General features: G+C 35.6%; 1 protein-coding gene across 1 annotated transcript in view; it reads left to right on the top strand.

Moving 5' to 3' along the window:
- LOC140149109 (RNA polymerase II-associated protein 3-like) overlaps positions 1–27,732 on the top strand; it is a 79,423-nt gene that overhangs the window by 25,863 nt on the left and 25,828 nt on the right. The window contains exons 7-10 of the mRNA XM_072171278.1: positions 3,464–3,642; positions 4,708–4,891; positions 17,593–17,690; positions 18,295–18,389. Coding sequence (XP_072027379.1) covers positions 3,464–3,642; positions 4,708–4,891; positions 17,593–17,690; positions 18,295–18,389 — 556 coding nt within the window. The remainder of the gene's footprint in view (positions 1–3,463; positions 3,643–4,707; positions 4,892–17,592; positions 17,691–18,294; positions 18,390–27,732) is intronic.

Here is a 27,732-nt window from a genome sequence, read left to right as displayed (position 1 = left end):
ATTTATTACTTTGATGAAATAGTTCTTTGGTTTTGCCAAATTTTGGAAGGTCATTACGGGGTCATCCGAGGTCACTCAGGGGTCATCTGAGGTCAAGTTATTAAAAACTCGTATGGGCATGAAACTTGGTGGGTACAGTCATCATTTAAAGCCAAATTTTTGGAAGGTCATTTTGGGGTCACCAGGGGTCATCTGAGGTCAAATTAGTAAAAACTGTCGTATGGACATGAAACTTGGTGGGTACAGTCAACATTTCAAGCCAAATTTTTGGAAGGTCATTTCGGGGTCATCTGAGGTCAAATTAGTAAAACTGTTGGATGGACATGGAACTTGGTGGGTACAGTCAACATTTAAAGCCAAATATTTGGAAGGTAATTTCGAGTCACCAGGGGTCATCTGAGGACAAATTAGTAAAAACTCGTATGGGCATGAAACTTGATGGGTACAGTCAACATTTAAAGCCAAATTTTTGGAAGGTCATTTCGAGGCCACCAGGGGTCATCTGAGGTCAAATTAGTAAAAACTGTCGTATGGGCATGAAACTTAGCACGAGAGGTACAGTCAACATTTAGAGCCAAAATTTTAGGTCATTTCAGGGCCACCAGGGTCATCTGAGGTCATATTAGTAAAAACTGTTGCATGGGCATGAAACTTGGTGGGTACAGTTACCATCGGCCAGATAATCGTGCCCAGCCGATAACCGCCAAATTCATTTACCTCTCTACCAACAGTTATCGCAAAAGCAGGCGGTCACAAAAGCAGGCGAGACTCGTGGTTCGAGAACCGCCTTGTTTACCCATTATAACACTCTCAAATTATTCTGTTATCTGTTAATTCCATGTCTGCTTCTGTTCACAGTGAAGTTTTAAATCCGAGTGAATTTCAAATTTGTGTTACATACCATGTTTCCCTCCAATCCAACAAATGCAAATTGAGAAGTTGGCCCAATGATATCTTTGCTATCACTCCAAAAACAAAGATACTATGTGCGTGACTAGCCATAATTTGCCTCAAAAACATGAACAAGTGATGGAGTTAAACCTGGAAAATGCAAGCCCTGATTCAGACTTGAAAGCAATAATTGATTTAGGAACTGATCAATATAAACCAAGGCAATGGATATCCTGAGGGATGCATCTGTGTATATTGTTCACAATACTCTCCAAACGATTAATGCACAGTTATCAAACTCTTGGTAGTAAAAGCAGCATTGCCTCAGAACCACTTTATTCTACTGTATTTCACTATGTGCTTTCTGTTTTTACAGCATTCAAAGCTTGGCTAGATTGTACACTCAGATATGCCACTCATGAGCTGTGCTTTATTCCATGTATGATGCATCCATATCTAAACACTCAATCGGGAGTCAAACGGGAATGGCATACTGTTTTGTAAAAGTGCTGCAAAAGCTTTTTGAAGTGTCTTCATTATTATTTTTCTAGTGCTATAGAATCTGCAATCTAGTATTTCATTCTGCTATTGAATCTAAGCCAAAAAAAAGTATTATGTTTTTAAAGTAGGAAATAGAGGTATGCATCATGAGCCAGAACAAACAAACACAGGAAACTGAATATAAACAGAACAAGAGAAAAGGACAGTTAAATTCACCCAATGTGTTCCAATTAAAACTTCGACAAACTTAATTAAAGCAATAATGTGTGATTTGCATAAATAATAGATTCCTATTTAAATGTTAGTTTTCAATGATAGCTCCCGATTACATTGTCCCCTTTTAATTTTGAGCCAAACAAATGAGGTAAAATGAAGAAAATTGCTATTTCATTCCAGCGCCTACAATGCATGTAGCAGCTCGCTGTTCGTATTATGATCATGAATATGACGAACAAATGAGGCGTAAGACGAATAGTGATATGCACACAGTTTATACGTCATGGCGGACAGCACCTACAATGCGTGTATAATCTCGCCGATCGTATCATTCTCATGATTATTGGCGAAACTACACGCAGCTGATGAGATGTACAAACAAGACATAAGACAAATAGATATAGTTATACAGTTTATACGGTACGTCACTGATACAATGATACACACTGTAACACAAGCACGCGATGTGTTGATCCAGCACTCGATAAGTGAGCTCAGAATAAAACCAGAGATACCCAGTTTTATTATAAATGTTAAATTTTATCTGTAATTAAAGCACTTCAGGCTTAGTCTTTCACAGGGCATTTATGTACACCAATGTCTGGTGCAAAATGTAGAAATTCGAAAAAAAATTGAGGGCGTTGCTGTGGAGCATATCACAAATTATGGCTTTAACAAGTGTCAGAGCAATTCCAGATAAAGAATTGGAGAATGTGCCGACAGAGGAATCAAACCATAGACCATCGGCTATCCATGATAAACACGGCTCAAATTGAAGCTTTTAAATATAGGACAGTCAGTGTATGTAACATATGCACAACATAGCGCAACAGGCACACAAGATACCAAATGATGCTTAATCGCCACTCTAGCACTCATTTTAAAAGCAGGAAATAGAGTTAGGCATCGTGAACTAGAACAGACAAACACATTCGGGATGAATTTAATGATACAAGAGGTGGTCAGGACATCTGGATAGCACGCTGAAGATCACAGGTTCAGTTCCCGTATTGGTACAATTCCCATGCTGATTTTGTATCTGAAGTTTACACTGACACAAGCCGTTTTAAGGTTTAATTGTAACACCTTAGGTGTGTCAAACTGTCCTTTTCTCTTTTTCTGTTTTTAGTATGTGCCAACTACTACCTGACCAACTCCAGACTGACCCTCGTCACTGCCGCTCCATTAGATCTCACAACCTTCCAGTTCAGATCTAACCTTATTATTCATTCATAACCTCATTAATATACGCAAAACCTGTGATCCAATCAAAAGAAATTGATTGCCTGGTCGCGCACAAATTGCGAGGTCATTAATAACTCACAATGACTCCTGACGCACTACAATGACTTCTGCGCGCGTGTACGTGTATAAAGCTAAGCGTTATTGCAACACACGCACCTACGCGATGCCGCCACGTTTCTGTGATTGGTAGCTCTTGTTGTCGGCGCGAATGTTAAATTCGCCTGGTCGATTTTTTGTAGGGTAGGTTACAACAATAATTAAACTGGTTATATTTTAACAACGTTTTATGGCATAAAATAACATAAAATGCTATTTTGATTTGTTTAAATTATTAAATACGACGGTAATGAATGACAATAATAACTTTGCACCATCTATTTTGAGTTCATTGTGTGAAATTGTCGGGTTTTGTTTTGGGCCTCGGTAATACCTCAAACAAAAACAAAACCCTCCCATTTCACACAATGACCTCAAAATAGATGGTGCGCAGTTATTATTGTCTAATTAGAGGGCCTTGATTCCATCTACAGCCTGTACTTGATTTCTAACTACAGACATTTCCTTTGATGTAACAGCTGTAATTGTGTAATATATAACTTTTGAATTGCAGAAACCACTTAAAAGAATAACTATAGAAGAAATTGGCACAGGGTGTGATAATGAAGTAGATTCTCCTAGACCTGATGCTACTACTTCACAGGAACAAGATAATAAAGACTCTACAAACTCTGATACATCGAAGATTAGTAGTAATAAATCTCCCAGAGTAGCAGGTGTTAACAGAATTAGGTAAGTGGAACAATTGATAAATAAAAACATAGATGTATCTGCTTGCAAGCTGTCAATATAATTTGCTTAATCAAAATCCTGCATGATCAGAATAAAGGAAAACCAACTACTTCAAATTAACATATAATCAGATCTGATGGATTTAGAAATAACACACATTCTTGGCACTTTCAGACTTCAGTATAGAAGAAAACACCAGAAAGATCATTTTAAAATTACAGAACCACATTTGTATTGCACCTTGTATTTTGTGTATACTTTGATCAGCTCGTAATCGGCGGGCCTTATAACATCGCGGATTAATATCTATGTATTTTATTTCGAGGATTGTCTTGTGACATCTCGCCAGAAGTATCAAAAATGATTACTTTAAGCCCTATACTTTATTTAACATGCACAATATAGACCTGACAGATCAACTTAATCACTCTTAATGTGGGTCTACTTTTTCGTTGAGTGGTAAAAGCCTAACAATTCCCGCCGATTACGAGCTGATCAAAGTATAGCAATTGTAATTTGGAAATAGGTTTCCTCTTTTACCTTTACCTTCCTAGACAAGAAAGGTAAAGGTAAATGTTCAATTCAAGCATTCTGTATTTTAATACACATTTTGTCAGCTACTTGAGGTTATTCAAAGACCACTCATAATTCACACACTCAAAATGTCATGAAATTACATATTTATAAATTGATATTTCTTTTCTGTCTTATGGGAATGTCATCTTTTCAAGCTTGAACATAAAAACATATCTGATGACTTGTTTTGTGGGAGCTGGTTACTGTCATATGAATTATACATAAAATATTGGAACAATATGTGGCAAAAATAAATCCAACATGTGTGGTACACATGTTGAGCATATTGATGGTCAGTCAAATGATCTCCTTTGAGGATTAATAAGCTGCTGTGATTGGCACTCCAAACAGGCTCTCTTACAAAACAACTATATGAAGAGAATCAGTTTTCTTAAAAGTTAAAATTTGCTTTCTCAAAAACCTTCTAAAATGATCACAGTGATGAAGCTTTCTCTGATCTTTAAGACATTATTTTCTTTCTGACATCAGTACATTAGATACAACCACAAAGGACACATCAAGCAGGAAAACCAAAGCTGAGTCCTCATCAGAGCCCATTCACCGGGCATCTTCCCCACCATCTATTCCACCTGTGCCTCATTCTTCATTTCAACTGCAAGCTGATATAAAGAAACTTGACAGACATCCGCAATTAATGTATCAATACTTCAAGGTAAGAAATCAACCAATCAAGCAAACCACATTATGGGGCACACATTATGTATTGTATGTAAAGTATTACCAATTTTATATTTCTTGTTGGTTTAATATTGTACGGTTTCGTAAACTAATTTCTGCTGACAAATCCATGTAGCTTTACTATTGAGTAAGATATGGTGGAAATTAAAAAAACCCAAATCTCTTGTTCAATTTGATAATATATAATAATATGCAATCAGAACGGGATAGTACGTAGTAGACAACCCATAGACACAATTCTAGGTCATTTGCATCTCATACATATTCAGTACTCGATGCACAAATGCTGTGCAGTATCGATTAAATAGAGCACATATTGTTTTTATTGGCATACTTATTTCAAATGGGAATAAGGTTTTGTCTGGGACAACAATCAATGTTCTGGTAATATTAGACTCAGTTCAGTAAAATTGTCCTTGGGATTGATTGCTATCATGAGTGGGAATGAAAAAACAATATTTGGTTTAAAAGAAAACCAAATAAATTTTCCTGCCATTATTCTTTTTGTCCTCGATATAACTGCCCTTTAGCATCAAGTAGGATTTCATTTGCCTAGTAATTGAATTTCCAGTTCCATGGTGGGTTGGCATGTTGGTAGGGGAAAACTCTTTTAATATATTTATATCATCAAGCACATTGAGTTTAATGTCAGGAAAATTGATTGGATAATGGGGATAACAATTCGCTGCTCCTACATTTTCTTATTCAAGCACATGAATAACATGAATATCCAACTTTTCACAGTATCAGGAAATTTCATTTTGCAGTGGGGCGGGGGTGTGTTATTGAATACTTGCCTTGTTTTAAAAGTGTTTTTATTTAACAGGGATATATACAAAAGTGTTTTCATACATTTGTCAGGTGGCCTGGTGACACCAGTCTCCAGTGGAGACACTGTTAATATTTGACCCATTGCAAAATTTTTAATCTCTGATGGGGAACCACTCTCTTGCAAAATTTTCCGTCCCCTTGGGCTCCCACAAAATTACCAGTGCTATTCCCATTCCATTACTTTTCTGCCCCAGCAGGCTCGGGCTGATGCCCTGCTCTGTATGAAAAGGCCTGCAACTTTTACATGTCAAGATATTGCTCATCTGGTACACGGGACACAATTAAGGGGAGCAGCGTGGCACACTGGTTAAGGTCTTTGCCTTTGGTGCGAGAGGTCCCGGGTTCAATTCCCCGCAGGACCAAAAAAACAGGGTAACGCCCGATTGTCGGCTACACTTGACTGTCCTGTAAAAATACCCCGACCAGCTATCTCTGGCGACCCCTTTGTTCACCAGGTCACTTGTGCCTGGCCGAAGTTTCTTCAGCGTTATCTCCTAGATTTCAGCTGTTAATGCCTAGATATGCCCGACATAAAAAAAAAAAAAAAAAAGTATATAGAGCAGGTAGTGCGATGGACTTGAAACTCCGTTCGTCGACGTGAGGTCAGCGATGTTACATTTGGAACATGTGGACGTAGGTGGCAGCAGCATTTTTCTTTAATTAGCATAAGTCTCCACAGCACTACACATATTTTTTTAGGTACTATCGTGGTGGCAGCAGCATTTTTCTTTATTTTTCCAATATGGCGCCGCCCGTGAATCAATTTGAGTCCCAATGGGGACGCCATGTCGGCGCAGGGTAATTATACATAGGGGAAGCCGACGCTGTCGCCACCTTTTTATATTGCGCTAGTATATGAGTTGCAACGGCCTGGTTTTAATAAATGGATCATGAGGGTAATAGAATTACACTTTTACTGCCTTTGACACATTATTTGGGTGTAAAGAATGTACTGAATTAGCCAGCAATATGAATTATTTGTCTATGAGTATTTGAGTTATTTGATTTATGGCCAAAGGAAGTAGTGCAATTCTTGTGCATTTCACTGTTTCCAGCAAAGTGACTGTTTTAGGAACCCTAATTCATATGTTTAATAAATTTGCAGCATTGGGCAGTTATGTTAAATGAAAAATAGGATTTGGTATTATGTGGCAAGTGTCTAATGTTGCTTGATGTTGCACTTGATACATGGGATGAAATGTGGCAAGGTTGTTATTGGTTCATACATACTTGTCAGTAATAATGTTTGAAGATGGATGAAAGGTCCAAGAAATTATAAAAAACATCCAATAACCTAAAAGATGTTGCACTTGGAGGTGTTTTTTAAAACTGTATTTGCCATCCTCAAAATGAGAACTGAATGCTCATTGAATTTATATTATGTATATTCTGTCTACATTTCCTTGTACACACGGTGTCCCAAAAGTCTCTTTACCATTTTGAACTGTCATATCTTTCACATGGATTAGCCTAGGGGAAATCAAAATACTTATTTGGAAAGATAATCTCGTACAATAATTTTGATGCCTAATATGATACACTATCTTTCCTTATTATGACATACACCTCTAATACAACATATCAATACTCGTTAACAATTGTGAATTTGAATTTTAAGCACATTATAAGTGAAATTTCGAAAGAAAAAAAAGATCTTATTCTGTTATGATACGATTGATGATGATAGATTAAAATTGTTTCTTGACAGAGGTTTCACTCTAACAATACATGAATATGCATTTATATCACTTTTACCCCTTGCTTTGGTCATAATGATGATGAAGCAGCAGCTCAAGATAAAAGATTAGAATATACTTAGACTTGGGAACACTTTTAATTAGAGAATAAAAGATAGGATTTTGTCTTTTGCCTATCAATATCGTGTCATAATGGATGGGCTGGCCAATATTTTGAGTAGTGGATGCGGTATAGCGATAAAAATATTGGCCAGCCCATCCATTATGACACGATATTGATAGGCAAAAGACAAAATCCTATCTTTATTCTCATTCTTATTCAGTTTTAATGTAATTTTTGCGAGAAAAAATGCCTTTTTTTTTTTTTTTTATAAAGTTACTTTTGTGAGGACATCCCGTTGTTTTAAATGAACGAAACCATCACAAACATCTTAGCCGCCGAATCGCGCTCTGAGTTCTCCCACGTGTATCACGCGAACGCATTATCGCGCGCTCATTGAGGAGCAACAAGCGTGCCGCCATTGCGTGGCGGCGCACGCCCTGACTACTATCACTATCAACTATTGTGAGATATTATACACCAGAAAACCAATCAAATTACATGAATTCTTTACAAGACACACCCATTGAATAAGAATGGAAAATAACTGATTGTTTTCCTTGGGCTTGCAGTTATAATAAGAAGAATGGCACTTATGTTCAGTATTAACCTCCCCATCTTTCTTAGGCCACTGCGAATTATTGAGAGTTACGTCTAGGTGAAGGAGTCTAGTGTGACAGAGCAGAAAATTGAAAGATGGAATATTTCATAACTTAAATTTCAGCATAAAATCAAAGCGACAGCGAACCTGCGACGGCGAACCTGGTGAAAAAATGCCACCGTTTTTCCATAAAAATCAAAGCATAAGTACACAATGATTGGTGTTGAATATCATTGTGATAAAATATAATATGAAACTCTTTAATAATGCAATTTAATTGAATGGGGAAATTAGTCTAGATGTTGATGTTCAGTGAAGCTAGCGGTAGAGGGTATTTGGGATTCAGAGATGTTGTAAAATTATTGTTTGGTTTTGTGCGAAATATGGTTTTGTGCGAAATATGCCCAAATATTTCACCGTAATTTATTTGTCATTGCTGTAGGTTTATCAACTTTGTGTCAAAATATAAGTTTTCTCTATGCAAATATACCTTCATGTTTGCTGTTGATTGCTGAATACTAGAGTTATGAATATTCAACATTTATGAATGTTCAAAATGGTAAAGGAACTTTTTGGATACCCTATGCATTGGAAAAAGATAAATTTAAATTAATCTCAACTTTTGAAGGGAAATTTAATTAATGTGGGGTTTTGAAATTAATGAAGTATTCTTTGATTTATTCAGAATATTTTGAAATTAATATTCCACTGTCAACTCTTGACATAATTCTTCTCATGGGGTCACATATAGTGCATATAATGATTACATTTATATTTTATTGTTTGCATCCCCTTTGAAATGAACTAAAAATCCAATTTGAGCTGTTCAGATTGAAAATGTAACATGATAAAAAGAAAAACAACATTACAAATTGGCTGCTTACCAGGCATTGATTTTGTTCTTCAATTTGCTGGCCTAATATTATTTTTGGTTTATTTATTTTACATGCACCATTTTGTATGCATGGACAGCAAACCAATAAAAAGTGTGACACAAGTCTTAATGTAGTCCTAATCCCAGGAGATGATTAATGGAGTGTTTAAAGCCTGTTTCTATGAACCTTCTTTCCTGTTGTGCTTCTTATTATTGGCAAATGGCTACTTACATGTAATTTAAAGTACTTTTATTAAATTTCCAAGATATATGCCAAAGGTAGCCAGAGTTAATTCATACTTACTAGCAAGGAATTGGCAAATGGGACATCTGCAGTAGTCCATCCGGAACACCTGATAACTTGTTAACTAAGATTTTATTCATAAATAATTCAAATAACAATACAAGTTTGCAGACAATGATTAACATGAAGAGAGTGAGTACATGCTTATCTTGCCTCTCTTTCACGGCAAGTGAGAATTTTGGCATATTAATATTGATTACAGACCTGAATCTTTAACTCTTTTCAGCTGATTTCCTCTTTTTTATTCCTGAAATTAACACATCATTTGTTATTTTCAGTCCAATTTGAGCTTTTTTAGCATGATTTTGTACTATTTTCCTCTTTCTTTAAAGCGTTTTTCTCTTTTTTCACAAATGGTCAGTTTCAGGTCTGTGATTAATGGCGCAGCCAGTGGGTGAGGGGGGGGAGATGCCCCCAGATATCATGGACCGTCTGACCATGTACAGCACAGATCGTTGGTCAACAGCAGCAGTACACAACAGTCCCCAGTGCCGTCTGTACTGACAATCCAATATCTATATAGACAATGGGCCCAGAAATACCTTCACCCCTCTAGGGATTTTCATCCACCGTGTTTTTCTGTTAGCCATTGTCCTCAGGTATCATAATCTGCTTGTTTGCCATTACATGTAAATCTGGTGGTGGGTATGAGCATAGGGGTCAAGCAAATGTCAACACAGGGGTCAAATTTTAAACATTCTCAAATTTCGTTTAAAACCATACCAAAGTATTCCTATCATCTTATGGGGTACTACACCCCTGGCCAATTTTGTGCCTATTTTTGCATTTTTCTCAAAAATTATAGCGCATTGGTGATAAGTAAGATATGTATATTATAGGGTAGACCCTCCCTCGGGTCCATGGAGAACGACTGGTAATGGAGATTAAATAGCATTAAAAATCAACCCAATACATGGACGCTCCCAGTCTGTAAGCAATTTGCCTTCCAGCTCCCAGCATTTTGTGGGAGTTCACTTTTACCGATCCTGGGTCAGGCGCACTTTCTACATACCACGTCCGTGTTCTCACTACATTAACGTTGTGTAAGCGACTAAAACAACGATATTGTATCCGACCAATCAACGCAGCTTGGCAGCGCGGGGATATAGGCCTAAGTCCGAGTCGAGTGGTTGCCTTTTATTATTGCGCGTACCATGGGTCTATCAGACGCATGCCAGTTGAGCTCAATACCTCTCAGTTGTTGACAAGGGTCCCATCCGATCTTGCATCACATTCCACGGCATAGCTTTGCTACCATATTTGAATTGAAACTGGGGCGGGCCTTTCGTAATTGACATCGGAATCACCATGCTTCGTTGAGCGATTATTTGGAAGGGAGATCTCTAACAGATTGGACCAGTCGAGGAATCAGCGCTCAATGGACTTTCGCGTTCACTTATAATTTTACGAGTATATTTCTATATTGCTGCATGGTTGATTGTGTGTGTAATCAGTGACGTCAATTTGTGGATGAAGAGGAATGGGTTTTTGGCATTGAGGAAAATAAGGGGGGGGGGGTTACAGGACTTTGGCATTTTTTTCATAGAGCATTATGTAATTATTTATTGTTACATTAGCCAGAGATGGAACCGAACCGAGACTGGGGCCAGTCTAATTATAGGGGCAAGGACTACAACTACTGCACTGAAAATTCAGCAACTCAAGGCAAGTAGTTATTGATTTATTGATCAAATACTGGTTTCCCTCATTTTTGACTGTAACTCCATAACTGTTGTCTGTGCTGAAATAAAATTTCCAGTGCAGTAGTTGTAGTCCTTGCCCCTATAATAAACATATCTTACTTGTCACCAATGTGCTATGATTTTTGAGAAAAATGCAAACATAGGCACACAATTGAACAGGGGTGTAGTACCCCCTTAAAGATTCAGAAAAAGTATAGTTTGACCTATGTTTGACATACCTTTTTGGAGTTATAAGGCCAAAAAAAAAAAGGTTCGTCTCAAAGCTTATGCTAGCGTTTGTAAAATCCCACGATTTGACAAAAAACAAATGCGGAAATTTTTTTTATTTCAAAAAAAAAAAAATTTTCCAAAAAATCGCATTTCGCATTTGTTTTTAAATTTCTCGTGAGCTTTGAGACAAACCTTTTTTTTTTTTGCCTGAGCAAAAAAGGAAAAAGATGGGAGGTTAGTTATTTTGGCAAACAAGCAGATTATATTGTGATACTTGAAGACCATGGTTAACAGAAAAACATGGTGGATGAAGGAGGGGACGGTTTCAATTAATAGCCTATGGATTAATACTATATGGTCGAATCCAATGAAAAGTGTACACGGCATGTTCAGGGCCATAACTTAAAAGTATTAATCAATTGGCATTTGTTTTTGTATTGTGTTTATTAAGCCTTGATCATACGCTTGGCGCCATATATAATAAGACCCCTTCTGTGAAAAACTTAGACACAGAGACCCCAAAACATGCTATTTTTACCCATTTTTTCAAAATATTTCTTAAAGTATTTTTAAAAACATCTAAATCAGTTATGAAAAGAAGTCATTGGATTGAATCTAAATTGATTTCCTGAAAGGTGTATATTCAAAGATTGCCTGTTAAATTTTTCACATATTTGTACATAATTATGAATTTTTGTGATAATTTTTTGAGTGGTATTTTTTTCATTACCTACTGAATACAATTTTTCATAGCACTAAATATATCTTTAAAAATGGAAATCACTAATAAATGCGCAATTGATACAAGCTTTGATATGTCCAATACTGAAATGCATTGCATTCGGACATCTTTATTATTGTGTTTAGCTGCCAGAAATTCTAAATGGCACAAAGGTAGGTTTGGTAAAAATATGCATTACCTCCGAATACATGATAAAAGCTGTGTCATTTCCACAAACTGAGAGAATAGTAAACAATAGTTAAGCAATAGGTGCAGGGTAATACACTCTTTATTTCTATCAAGTTTCAATAGCCTGCGTTTAAATATTTCTGAGATGTCAACAATAAAAGCAAGTATTCAGAGGTAAATTTCGGTAACCGAATGTTACCTCTGAATACAATTTTTATCATGACAGTATTGTGAAACACCGCCATTCATGCCAATGCCCATATTGGTACATAACGAAGGCCTGTATGTTTGCTATCAAATCATATGTCAATGAAAGTTGCGAATTCACATACATGCCCACCATGCAAAACTGAATACGGCTTAATTGTTGAAAAATATGTAGTGAAATAGACGACGGTCTGCTCATTTGAAAGAAAAATCAGATTCGAAGAAGATTAGAAGGGATAAATACTTGGATTTGTCAGCTGTCATGTGTGTTTCATTTAAGCGTTTACCGACCTTCTGGTTTGAGTAATTCGTGTCCAAATTGGTTTATTCGAAGGTAACTTTTGACGTTTTCGCTAAGTTAACCTACGAATACCATGGACAAAAACGACTTTTCTCATTGTCTCATGATCTAGACAACACAGTGGTGGACCCTAGTACAAAGCTAATTATAGTTGCCCTCAAATGAAAGGCCACAATACGTAACTGACTCCAAGATGGACTTCACAAGTCTGCAATAACGGTTTTAAGCGATTTGTGTGCAATTAAGCAAATTAAAGTCACTTTAGTGCCTTTGGTTCTTACTTCAATCCTCTTTCAACCGCTGTGAACCGACATTAAATATACAAGATAGGGTCTCAAGTATCAATAAACGCACATAAAGAAAATAATACATCCAAAGTGCTTTATAAAATGAAGATTTGATTGCGATATCCACCAAAAGTCTAATTCTTACCTACAAATACTGAAATGTTACTTACGAATACAGCATAATACATGACATGTGTAATGAAGTGTCCCTACCAATGGAAATTAATTGTCAAAAACTTAAAGCGGTACCCCAGGACACTATTATTACCCATATACGGATTCATTCAACAATTATTTATTATGTAAAATTGCTGATTAACTACTTGTATATCAAAATGAAGTGGTCAAAATCTTGCTAAAAGCATCAAATTTTTTTGGATCTAAGGTAATAGCATTTATTCATTTGGACGTACCATTTGAAAGAGATCTAAAAACTACCATTTTATTAATTCATTACCATAATAGCAACATTTAAACCTCTAGACTCAATATAGATATTGTTAAATCGCTCATGTTACCTACGAATACCCGGGTTTCTTCACCTTTTCATTGTATAAAGCGTTAGGTGTATGCGTATAATTCCTAGTATTCTTGAAAACATATATCCTACTCGTTCTTATACAATGTGTAAATTGATTCATACTCATTTGATAAATAAAATACAGAAACTGACCTAAACTTCGTTTTCAAAAATAAACTAGCATAAATTGACTAAAATCATATTGATCGCGTTATAAAAATAAAAACAAATATTTTCTGGTTGAGCTAGCATTTTCCTGACACCCTGTGGTCTACATTACACGAAAAAAAGCGTTAATGGGAATATTCCATTTGTTTTAGGTTGATTAGTATTGCGATAATGAAAGCATCCTAGTGGTATTCGTAGGTAACATTGGGTTTTGATATCACATTTACTATCACACGTCCTGGATTTATTTTTCAAGATTAGTAATGGCACTTTTGGTTCCTATAAGACCAATATGTCATCAATCAATGGGCAAAAGGAAAACATTGTGGAGACATTTTTATTTCGGATTTTTATTTTTGGCCCGTGGACACTTTTGGTTGGATTCGACCATATATATATATATATATAGTGTAAGAATTCCGTAAGCTACACGACTCAGCATAGTAAAAGTCCAAAATGAATTATAAAGTTGAGAGAAATGATGGACAATGATATATATATATATATATATTTAAAAAAATTGGCCAAAACCAGTGATACGATTCTCCCCTTTCGCCCGTTTCAGTCCAATTTTTGGTATATTTAAGCATTCATATTGCGATTTTTTTCCAATGAAGTCATTCTCAATTTTTGGCCCTGAGGTACTGAGTGGTGTGTGTGTGTATGTTTTGGGGTGATCACTGATGTGACATGCTTGATGCAAGAACACTCATGACATTAATGATATCATGTTTTTTGTCTTAGTACATTCAAAAGTTTATATCACCCTGTTTTGAAAACCCGGCTACAACACAGACATTTGTACATTGCTTCTGGTTGCAAGTGAGAATAATTTTGGGAGAGGTTCACACTAGCACCAAGACTGCCCCAGACATTCATTGCCTGAAGGTAGTAAGAATTTTGAATTTACAAGAGAATATATATGAGCTTCCCTCAGTTCTCGTACCACGGCAAGGGTAAATTTGAAAAAGGAGTATATGCTTGTGCAGAGATCACCCCAGACATTTATTCACTTAGATTGAACATAAGCTAAAGAACATTGCATACTAACACCCCTTTGGCTACCTAGATAATTGATTGAATCTATAATTAGAATGTAGATGAAACTTGCCAGAACTGATTTTGAAATTCCGTAACAAGCACTCAACTAAAGTTGCATGAATGCAAACATGAAAAACTTAGGGATGATAACTGTATAGTAAAGGCAGGGCAGACATCCAGGCATTGCACTTGCTAAAAGATTGGTTGGCCCAGTAACATTTTATGTAGATAAGAAGCACAATTCCAATATAGAAAAAATGTCTATTTTTTTTCAGTAAAAAACAAAATATCAGCCCTCTTTGAAAGAAAAGTTTACAAAATGTTCACTTTTTTTGGAAAAACATTGAAATTGAAAATATGTCTTTTCCAAAAATTTGATTAAATTAATTGAAATTAGACTGCACAAGTCTTAAGACTTGATTGTAACAACATGTGAAAAATTAACACTCTAAAAATGCATGTTTTTGGCCCTTAATTCATAAGTTTTGCCAAATAGTGAAATTTTATTGCCAGTTGCAACTAATTAATAATTAGGATTGAGCCGTGCATCATTTGGCAGAAATTGAAATATTTTTTTAATCTCAAAAATTAGTGCTGTATTTTTCTGGAAGGGGGAGTAGGTATCATATTACATTGCCCTGTTGGCACTTGACCCTCATATATGCTGAATGTTATCCCTGCTCTCCAAAATTAAGCATACAGCTTCATCACATTTACCATGAATTATGCCATCAAGGCCCAAACATTTGCCTATACCTACACACATGGCTGTTTGGCCAAATACTAATATAAACATATGTATCAAATTATTGTGTTTTGATTTCATTCAGTGCCATAGAGTTAGCCTCTGAAGTGGTTTGACATTTGCGTTTAAGGAAATGAATAGACCATGCGAACTAGAACTAAATTTCATGTTGGGATGCATTGTAAGTTTAAATAATAGCCACAAAATAATCTATGGGGGTTGGATTTTCATCTTAATAGTAACTAAGGTCTTATGCCAGAATGCTTATGTATGCCAGCCATCAGTGAATCTGTAAAACTAACTTTTGTAATGCATGTTGCCTTTAGTGCAAAGACAAATCAGGACAGGTTCATATTTTGCTTAATAGAACCCATGGTTGTTTGCTATTGGAAAGGAAACAAAAAACAAAAAAAGGAGAAGATGAACAAATAAGTCACTTGGTACCCACAGAATTCAAACCTCGGACCCCTCACATGCCAAGTAGAAGATCTGACCAGTAGACACAGGGGTTTTGCTGGCATAGCCAGCGATTCTGTGGGTATAATGACTTAGGCTGATTGTGTCATAGCATCACATGGAATGTATGCGTTTCCAGTGATTTTCCTAGTGAGATTTATTAAGTTTTAGTGCAGTCTTATTATATAGATAGTGGACCTGTGGGCAATAATGCAAGATTTCTGACAAAAGGGTTTGTTTTCAAATAATAATAAAATGTTATTAGCTTATGTTATTAGCTTTCACAATCAGGTATTTAACCATTTCATTTTGAGCTGAAGTAATGAGATTAAATGAAAGAAAATAGCTATTTCATTCCAGCTCCTAGATCATGAATGTATACATAAATCTGATATTTTAGTTGATTAGTTCAATCAGTAAGTGTGAAATTCAGAATTTTGAAAATAATTGTGGGCGTCTTGAGGAGATCTTACAATAGTGATAGTAATTGATACAAGTGGCTACGGTTTCATAAGTTTGTTACAACTATGCCTCATTATTGTCATCATGTTGTCATGCATAAATAAGATGCTCTTTATTCCGTCTATAACAAAGAATGACCTAGTTTGCAAGGCTGTGACAAACTCATGAAAAGATAGGCATCAAAGTGGACCAGGTTCATGTTTGGTATGGTATGCTTTTATGCATCATACTTGGCAGTGGGGTTTGACCCCCACCCTTTTTATTTTACCCCACCCTTTTTATTGAGGCACCCTTTATATATTGAAAATTCCTGACCCCCACGCTTTTTACTGAGGCACCCTTTATACTGAAAATCCCTGGACCCCAACCACTTTTTGCTTTTTCCCCTATTTGTATACATTGATGAAGTCACAGGCAATTTGGTTTGAAGTAAATCACGTACGCCGAATTCTGCACCTATCATCACACGATAACCTAGTGGATGTAAACATGCATCAAATGGAAATTTATCTTGCGATGTTTTGCTGGCAGTGGTTTGGCACTTATTCTTGTGGTTATTTTATCATTCAACAAAATTATATTGTAAGCTGGCACTCCCACCCTTTTTATTTTACTCCCACCCTTTATATCAATCCACCCTTTTTACCAGCAAAGTTTAAACCCCACCCTTTTAAGGATTTTCCAAATTTCCAAGTGGCACCCTTTAAAAAGGGTGCCCTGCCAACAGTGTGCATTGGAAGGAGGATATGGAGTTCAGATATTGAATTCAACCGATTGATTGATTGATTGATCCATTAATTATTTGACTTGTTTTTATTCGTTAATTGTAATCAATTTTTAAATAATTCTATTTTATGAATTAAAGTTTTAACTTCAACACTACACTATATACCTTGCAATCGGGAGATATCCCGATTGAAGACAAGATATCAACACAGCATCACCATCTGCTGAAGACGCTAGTCGGACTAGTGAAAACGTTCCAGGTGAGAGAAAAAAAAAAATAGTGTAGTGTTGAAGTTAAAACTTAAATTCATTTTATCTTCCACTACGTATGAATATCCACTCGTATAATTCTATTTTATTTATTACTTCACCAGAGAAGTCGCCAGTACATTGCCAACAGCAAAACTGGCAGAAATTAAAATTATGAAACAAAGAAATGTAAAATTACTATACCACTGATAACAGCAAGTAATAAATAATAATCAGCCACGTTTTTTTTATTTGACTTTGTTTTTATGTGTGATTTTTACAGCAAATTTCACCAGAGAAGCTACCGGAACTTTTTCAGCAGTCATTGGATTCCACCATGCTCATGAAGATACTAGTACTTCTACAGCAGCATTACATACCGTAAGTACAATGTGTGTGCGATTAAGTTTGTTAAAAAGTGAGCTGTTGTAAACCAATTAAGTTTGTGCCAGGGTGAATGGGTGTGGGTATCGATAAGATGTCTGAAACATGAACTTGTTCTACAGTACACATCATATAACAGACCAAAGACATCCACAGCAAACCATGGACGTCCATAGTGTCATATCTACCTCAGCAGCTATAGGACACCACACTTGTGAATGACTGTGTATTTAATTTTGTGAAAGTGATTATTCAAGTTTATTCAGTAATGGTCTCCTTATTTTATTAGCACTAAAGCAGGCCACACTGGTGTTCTATTCTGTTAAAAAACTGCAAGAAAATAACTTTTTGAATAATTATTTATTGTTTGTTATTGAATCCACAGTATGCAAGTTAGAATTATCCAAAAGAAAGTAATGTGATACACATTTGAGATAACAATCTTTTGAAAATGAATCTAGTTTAACCTGATTCACATTGATGGAAACTAGATATGATTTGAGCTTCTTAGTCCTGATCAAATGTAGGTCACTGTTCACTTCCAATCGATTTGCCAGCATTTCTTTTCTGATCTTTTTCATTTCTTTCTGATCTTTTTCAGTAACCAAACCCCAGTGTATGCAGTGTTAAAACACCTTACCAAAGTCAAGAGATTTGATATGAACGTACTCTTCATGTCCAAGAAAGAAAAACAAGGTGAGCTAGCTCAATGTGCAGTAATATTATATAAGGTGTTATTTGGTGATTTGCCTATAACAATATTTTGCTCACCTGTTTTACATAAATAGGTCAGTTTGATCATAACAGCTCATGCTTATTTCATATCACACTGTGAAGAACTCCTTATATAAATGTTCAAGTATTAAGTACTTGCCTCCTTATCTGGAGTGTACACTACAAAGTTAACACTCACAGTCAACAGGCTTTCTTCAGCGAGACTAAAAATACATTTTTCTGTATTTATTATACCTCATGTGTAATATCAGATTTTGTTTTTATTATTACTCATGTTTTGCAAGGCTTATTGGCACATTATGTGTTTCTCCCAAAAATGCTAAAATATGAATTTTGATAATATTAGAGTACTTTTGTGAGATACATACTTGAAACTGAGATATAGGTAAAAATAAGGAGTAAAAAACAATAAAATACATAAGAAAATAGACATCAAAAAACTTCATAATTTTATAACCAAGTATGCTAGGCCTTTGGTGTTTTCAGTAAATGAAAGCCAATTGCAAGTATAATGTAATAATTATAGTAACTCAATTTTCAAAAATGCCTCCTTTGGCCCCCATGGACCAGATCGTGTCACATATGTAATGCACTATAGTCCATCCAACCAACTCTGGGATCATTTGCTTGAGTGGATAGGGTGTTTGGATATTAAGGGGGTCAGGGGGGTGTGTAGTTGAATAATGTTTTTTTACCTATCGTCGAGACCTGCAATATATCAATTAGCCTTCCATTCTACTGTTTTTGTTGTTATATTAACAAATGTATAATGTCTAGTACGAGTTGATATCTTTTTGAATCATCATCTGTGATTTCAGCATCTGAAAAGATACGCAAAGCCCATGACAATCAATCTAGGTTATCATCAAGAGATGAGACTCATGAGAGAGCTATCAAAGATCTTTATTATGTTATCTGATTTACTTTTATAGACCTACAGTTTCTTTTTCATATCACTTTTCTAAAATCTTGTAATTAGAATATTATCGTTAGTCCTAGTGGTAGACACGAGTCTAATTTATAAATGTGTTTATTTTGATAATAAAACTTAAGTGTAAGGAAAAACAATAAATATCCAATATGTGAAAAGCATATTCCTGTATAATGATAACAACAAAACTTTGACAAACTGAATTTTATTTTTCTGACTATTATGTTATGTGACATATGCTGTAATTAGACCAGTCCAAAATTGTTTGGATTTCTTGCAGGATGTTTGGTGTTTAGCTGCTGGATCATTTGCAAATTTACTATAGGCTTACTTGCCCTGTAAATAAATTGTAACTGGAAAAATATCCTGTTGTACATCCGTGATAAACACAAACTTTTTTCATGAGCAGTGATGAATGACTTACTTCCTATCACCAAAGCTACATGGAGTTTTCTGAGTTAAATGGGTTTATATTCTATTTGCCAGCAAAGTTCAATGAACTGATATGACAGTACTTATATAACAAAAATGATCCCTTTTATTGGTCAAATTGCAAGTGATTGCTGCTTGCAACTTCAGTATTATGCAGTTTTGCAGTAAACCCTTTCTGAGATGGTGGAATCATCGAATGACGTCATTGGACTTTTCGGTCTTGTGCAAATACAGTATAAAAACATAGTGCTTCATTCCAATTGATTAGTGTGCTTCTCTAGAGACTGTTAAACACTAGAAGTATACGAGGGTCATTCAAAAAGTTCTACCTCCTCTCTTATTTCTTTGGTTATGTAAATGTCAGCTCTTCAAACTTAACATGTCTATACATTGAAATGTCAGCTACAAATGAGAGTAAATGTATATTGATACCCTTTCCAGATTTTTGTAGGTGAGCTCATACAAAGCAAACAAGATTTGATGCATCAAAACGGTAAAAATTGTAAATGTTTGCATCAAAATATGTGTGTATCCCTCCTACAAGATTTGCTCGATATTCAATGGTTATGATTATGCTAGCAACTTGAAACTGAAAACAACATCAGGTGTGTAACCAAGCAGCAAGATGGGCATTAATAAAAGAGTCATTTTAACTCTAAAAAATTATACCAGCATCCAATTTTTTGCTATTATGTCTTGGTCTTTCAGAGCATGAGACTCTGCATGGGAATCATATGTATGAGATGACTTTTAAGCTCTGTCTCAGAGCTGAAAGTTAAAAATAAAGACACCCAACTACTTTTTGTTACTTGCTATTTTCAAATTAGTTTCCTTGGTATTCAATTACCAAGTGCTATTTCCATATAAAATGCTTTCACTTAGCCATTTTACTCTAATATAATTTTATATGTGTTTTGGGCATTTGAAAGAAAAATATTAAATTTGATAACAGTTCTTACCTGCTCTTATCTTTTCTGTGCTAAAAAGTAACAGATTTTGTTGGAGTGAATCAGCTTTTTTTGTCATTTTACATATTTTTTGATATTTTTTGTATGTCAGCATCAGATCAATTTAAGCCATCTGAAGTGACCAAATGGTATTTTATGGTCACTTCAAGTTGGTGTGCTTGTGTCTGCCTTGTAGATATATGTGCATATTTTCTCCATTTCAACGGCACTGAATCCTGATTTGCTTTTTACTTTGCCTACAATAGATGAAAAAAAGATATTGAAACTATTTTCTCACTAACTAGATAAGATACTAGGTTATAATCATGGAAAATACGAAAAGACTACTATTTGAAGAAGCTGAGATATGAAGGTGGAGATAGTGCTTTTTGAATGACCCTCATATTTTTGTGAATTATTGGATTTTATGCTAGGGATCTTTTTATCTTTTCAGTTTCTGTTAGTCTATTGTTGAGATATGAGAATGCAAGGGATTATGTGAGTTGATCTGTAACTTGACTACATTGATAAGATGGGGGCATCAGTGCATCTTATATCAATATCAATGGAATTAAGCGTACTGTCAATCATACTGATAGGGCTGATCATATGTGGGAGTATGCACAAGTCACTTGAAGACGTGCAACTTATCACAAATTTAAGACCGTAAAATTAACACTTCTTTTGTCTAGATGAGCATCTCCAAGTTTTCATACCAGAAATTTACATAAGTTACAAAACTGAAAACTTACTAATATACTTCCAACATTTCAGTTTACAAGTCACAAAGGAATGGAATAACAGGGTTGATAGCACCAGGGGTAATGTTTTCAAACAAAGGGTCAAAAATTTCATTATTTTTCAAATATGGATCCAAAACAATAAAATTAAAGGGTTCAAATGACCCTTTAGCAACCACTAAATGGTAATTTTGTGTGCCAAAAGCTAAAGAAACCACCTATGACCTCATGGTGCAAGTTATACTAGTGCCACCCATGGATAGCACATAACAGGCTAACACTTCAAAATAACAATGAGAGCCGAAACCAAAAATGAAAAGATAAAAAAGGGCCAAGATCAGAAGTAATCGATGTAAATACACTTTTCTCAAACTGATCAAGGGTATGGAATATCAGTATTGAATACATCTGTAATGACATATATGATATCAAGTTCTTTTGTTTGTTTTTAATTTGGTGGCCCTGATTTGATGGTAACTTTGTTGTGACAAATTATATGCTGTGAACAAAATCAACATTTCTGCTGCATTTAGTAAACTCATAATGTTCTACGTATTGATCCTTGCCTTGGGTTATGCCAGGAAATAGGCTTTACACTGGATTTGTCTCAAGTTTTTTGTGTCCAGATAAGAAATTGCAGACTTATAGTGATAAAAATCTGAGACATGCTTTAATGTTACAGTTCATCAAGAACAAACATGTTTATTATTAAAAGAAGGGTGTATTTTAAATTTAAAGGGTGATAAACCAACAACAAAACTGATTGTTTTCTTTTTTATGCTTCAGACTGTTCATGGAAATTGATTGACTTTGTGCATAACTAATCGGCCTGCATACAAAATCATACCTGTATAAAAAAGGACATGATCTATAGTTCCAAACTACAGTTAGAATATTTAATGGGAATTCATTCTATCAAATCCATTTTTTGGCGATATACCTTGTTGCAGTTTCATGCTACTATGCAGCATTCAGACTGGCAACCTTGCTTCTTCATCTTTCCTGAAGTTACTTCCATTGGTGGCACTAGAAGCTGGTCAAAAATATTTGGTAAGAAATAGTCCCCTCATCTCTATTCATCTCAACTTCAGGAAAAAAGAAGCAATGTTGCCAGTCTGACGAAGTGCTGCATAGCAGCATGAAACTGTAACAAGGTATGTCACCAAAAATGGATTTGATAGTATGAATTTCCATCAAACAGTGTAATTGACAAATCAAATGAATCTAATATATATAACACAGAATGTATGCGCATTACACCTTCTTCAACAAATTGTTCTCTGTTTTTAGTAGTCACTGTACTTTTGCATCCCTTTCTGTGAACCAAAAACTTTGCAATTGATCATTTTGGCATTTTTACCCAATTCCTGAGGGAACAAATCAAAAGTTTGATGGCATCCTATAAATGAAAATTCCAACCCAAAATATCAACTTTGACCAATATTTTCACCAGTTATTTACAAATGTAATAAGACTTTTTTCCTCTCTCCCCTGCCAACGAAAGGGTTTATATACGTCATCAAATTTTATTTTGTTCCCTTTGCAAAGGAAACTGAAACCATGTGAATGTGCAGACCTGAATTATATCATAAATCTTGTGTGTTTGATGACATAGTATTGAGATCTATTGGGTCATTCAAAACTGACAGAATTCACACACAGAGATAATGAACAAACATAATGTTCTTTCACACTAGATAAGCACAAGATAATAAGTCCGGAGAGAAGGTAACTGTGAGTGATTTGTGACACAAAGAAGCTGTGTCTGTAACTTAATGAAGTTTGGAGTTGTCTGGGGTATATATAGATTGATTTTGCCCACTACTTACAAGACTCACTGATGTTGAAATTGAGCTGTTGTAGTGTTAGTGACAATAGTAATCTCACTTTCTATCGGAAACTCCCAGTGGAACATTAGATGTACAATCATTGATAAGTTAAACCATTCTCAATTGCCAGTAATTGGTTTTGTGAAAGAGGCAATTATCTCGTACGGGTTAGCACATGATAAGTTGTGTTTAACAATCACTTCTGATAGACAATAGGGTGTGGCGAAAAACACTTTTTTTAAGGATTGACTTGGAGCTTTTGGCCAATTTTACTAGGGTACATACTACTATTGTGCTGAAATATCAGTAAGATCGAATCATGTTCCACACAGGCAGTAGATTTTCACAAAATCTCTTCTTATTTGCTATTTCTTACTCTATATAGAGAAATCAGTAGGAACAACCTTGGAAAAATAGGCATTCAAATAACAAAATATTAAACACTTTGGGGTAGTTTGTTTGGACCCTCCAGCGCACATAAATGTTGAAAAAACAGCAACAAACCAGTGAATCTGGCTGGATTTGAACCGGCGACCTTCGTTTTTGTAAATGGCGCTCTAGCCAATTGAGCCACAGTGGCTCGCTGGATAAGAGCGGAAGATTTAAATCTACAGGTATTAGGTTTGAATGATGTTCGTTGCATTCCTAGCGGAAGGCATCAGAACTGCATATTTTAATATTTCATTAGAACCTAATACCTATAGATTTCAATCTTCACTCTTCTCCAGTGAGCCCCTGTGGCTGTATGGGCTAGAGCGTTGTGTTAGTAAATAGTAATAACACATGTTACTTATATGAAGGTCACCGGTTCTAATCCGTCCACATTTTCAACGATAATGTGCGCTGGCTGCTTTGGGTACTACGGAACTGCCATGGGTTCATTTTCTGTTAGTGTCAGCAAGGTTTGATGTGTGGGTTTAGTTTGATCCAGAGAAACAGTGACCAATATGCACTGCAAGTGTGAGATGGGAACTTTTTGCATATTAAAGGCATGCAGTGTTATCACCAGAGGCGACTTCTAAACCGGACGAAGAGAAAATGCCTGAAATCTGACAACGTGACTTCTTAAGGGATCTAGAATGAGCGTTTATGGGGTTTCGACAGTATTTTTTGTGGGACATTAGAGCACTTCAGACATATCGAATTGCATTCTGAATACGAAGCATGTCTTTCTGGTATCAAATAATTTTCATTTTTGAAATTCACGATATAATACAAATTTTATGACAAATTATTAAAATTTGATATTTTTCAAATTTTGATATAACAGTCCTCAAAATAAATTTTATAAATCTAATGATATATTCTTAAAGTGTATGTAGCTGGGAGGAAAAGCCGACGATCAATTGAAAATTTTGACCTTTTATATTGAAGATATGGATTTTTTCCCAAAAGACCAATTTTTTTTTGTGTTTTGGGAAAAATTCATATCTTCAATCCGAAAGGTCAAAATTTTCAATTGATCGTCGGCTTTTCATCCCACCTGCATACACTTTAAGTATAAATCATCAGATTTATAAAGTTTACTTCAAGTACTGTTAAATATCAAAATATCAATTTTAATGATTTGCCATAAAATGTGTATTACATTGCAGTAATTTCAAAAATCAAAATTATTTGATATCAGAAGGACATTCTTCAGTATTCAGAATGCAATTCGATATGTCTGATGTGCTCTAATGTCCCACAATAAATACTGTCCAAATGTTCATACCCCTTCCCTTAAGGGTAGGCGAGGTATTGTTGTTCGAAGCAGACACAAAAATTGATTTTCATTGTCTGAATCAATATATTATTAAAACATCACATGTTGATGTGTTGCAAACATAACTCAAGAACCACAGGACTTACTATATCTGTGATATTTGAATTCTTCTACACACTCGCTATGAATTGAGCAATGCAATTTTTGCCAAAGCTCACAACTATTCGCATGATGCTGTGAACTACTAAATCGCAACAGTTTAAAATAGTTGCTAACTTTAAGGCATGGAAATATTACAAGAGATTAGGGTTTTCTGGAAGCTTCTGTAAGACCATCTAAATTGGATAGTTATCAAGTAGTCCATTGTTTGAGGCTGATCTGGTTACATAGTGTAAGTTTTCGACCTTCCATGCATACAGGATTGGCCTCAGACAATGGACTAAAAGTTGATCACTTGGCTTGGTGTCAGTGAAGAAACCTGGTAACTGTCAAGACTTTGATTTTAATATCAAATGGATTTATTCACCAACTTCCAACAATCAACAATATTTTAGTGAAAAGAACAAATAACTTAAATTACTGGATGGTGAGGGATTTTTTGACAACAAGAATATTATTTTACTTTTATATATACACAGTAACGTTTGAAATGTCATGCTACTATTAAAACCATTTCACTACCGAAGTAAAGCTACACCATTTGAATAAAAGCTGTCATGTCTATTGAACCATAGTTTGAAATGCTCTTGATATATTTGTCATGTGTTTTGACACTCGATTGACTACATAATGAAACATTTATTTCCACTTTGTTGCATGTACTGAGCATAAATGTCAAACTGATTTGTCTATATTCATGACATGTAACAATCTAGGCAGCACATCTATTTCAATTTTGAACATTTGGATGACAAGTGCACACTAAAACTTGATGTGGGTGTTCAAGTAGGCTTAAGTTAGTGTTAATATATCTGTATTTTCCTTCAAATAACATGAACGGTTATTATCATTATGTTGACTAATTAGGTTATTTGACATTACCTAATTGGCTCAATGTATAGACTTCCATTACTACAATTTCTTGAAAATTTGCTGCTTGAACAGCAGGCATGTGTATTGATTAGTTCCATTGCACGCTCAAGTTCACCGTCAGCTTCAACAAAAACAAGTGATATTGAAAAAGCAACTGAAAACATACCTGTTTCAGAGTTGTTTCTGCTTATTTTTGTCTCGCCTGAATGTTCAGGGAGAGACTTAGTAATCACTATGGTGTGTGTGTGTCCGTGTGGGGGGGTGCGTTTGTAAATGCCTCCAACTGTGGAGGTGTGTGTGTCTTGTCACATTCACACTGTGGAGTCTGCTAACAACCGTGGAGCTCCACAGTTGAAGATAAGCTCAAAAATGGGGTTTTTGGGCCATAGAGGGGGGTATACCACCTGTCATTTTCTGATTAGAGCAACCTCCACAGTATGGCGGTTGCTGTGAGATTTGTGTAAAAAATCTCCCCAGTTTGAATGTGGTGTGTGAATCTCCCCAGTTGAATATACACACACCTCCACACTTGGCGGCATTTACAAGAGGGGGTGTGTGGGCGTGGGGGCGTGTGTGCGTGTGTGTGTGTGTGTGTTCGGAAAAAGCTTGTGAACGCGTTATCTTGAGAACCGTAAGTGCTATGATGATGAAACTTTATAGGGGGTAGCATGACCAGAGGGTGTCGACCTGATTAGATTTTGAGCGCAAAATATGGTAATTAAGTACCTAATTTGCATAATTTATGCGTAATAAGCAAAATACCTTGTGAAAAGATTATCTGGAGATCCGTATGGGGTACAGTGACGTAACTTGGTGGGGAGTATCGTGGCCAGATGTTCTCGACCTGATTAGATTTTCAGCGCAAAATATGCTAATTAAGTACCTAATTTGCATAATTTATGCGTATTTGATGCGTATCAAGCAAAAAACCTTGTGAACAGCTTATCTGGAGATCCGTATGGGGTACAGTGACGTAACTTGGTGGGGAGTAAGCGTGGCCAGATGTTCTCGACCTGATTAGATTTTCAGCGCAAAATATGCTAATTAAGTACCTAATTTGCATAATTTATGCGTATTTGATGCGTATCAAGCAAAAAAACCTTGTGAACAGCTTATCTGGAGATCCGTATGGGGTACAGTGACGTAACTTGGTGAGGAGAAGCGGGGCCAGAGGTTCTCGACCTGATTAGATTTTGAGCGTAAAATATGGTAATTAAGTACCTAATTTGCATAATATATGCGTAATAAGCAAAATACCTTGTGAACAGATTATCTGGAGATCCGTATGGGGTACAGTGACGTAACTTGGTGGGGAGTTATGTGGCCAGAGGTACTCGACCTGATTAGATTTTCATGAGGTCAAAGGTCACATACAAGGTCAAAGGTCAACTGAGGTCACCAAATCTTTTAATAATTAATTTTCAACTGTGCATCACATATCCCAATAACAGCTTGATCGGTCATGTAATTAAGGAAATATGACGACTTTAAGATAGTCGCTTTGTAAAGTCTAGCAAAGTAGCACTTTCAATGAGTGATAACTCGTAAAGGAAGCATCTTTCTGTTTTGATTTATTTGATGAAATAGTTCTTTGGTATTGCCAAATTTGATTTTTCAGCGCAACATACTTTTTCCAATTTCGTGAGGTCAAAGGTAACATACAAGGTCAAAGGTCAACTGAGGTCACC

The sequence above is a fragment of the Amphiura filiformis genome, chromosome 3 (genome assembly GCF_039555335.1).
Source record: "Amphiura filiformis chromosome 3, Afil_fr2py, whole genome shotgun sequence".
NCBI lineage: Eukaryota > Metazoa > Echinodermata > Ophiuroidea > Amphilepidida > Amphiuridae > Amphiura > Amphiura filiformis.
The sequence above is the reverse complement of the archived record's forward strand: the minus strand, read 5'-3'. Positions and strand labels throughout refer to the sequence as shown.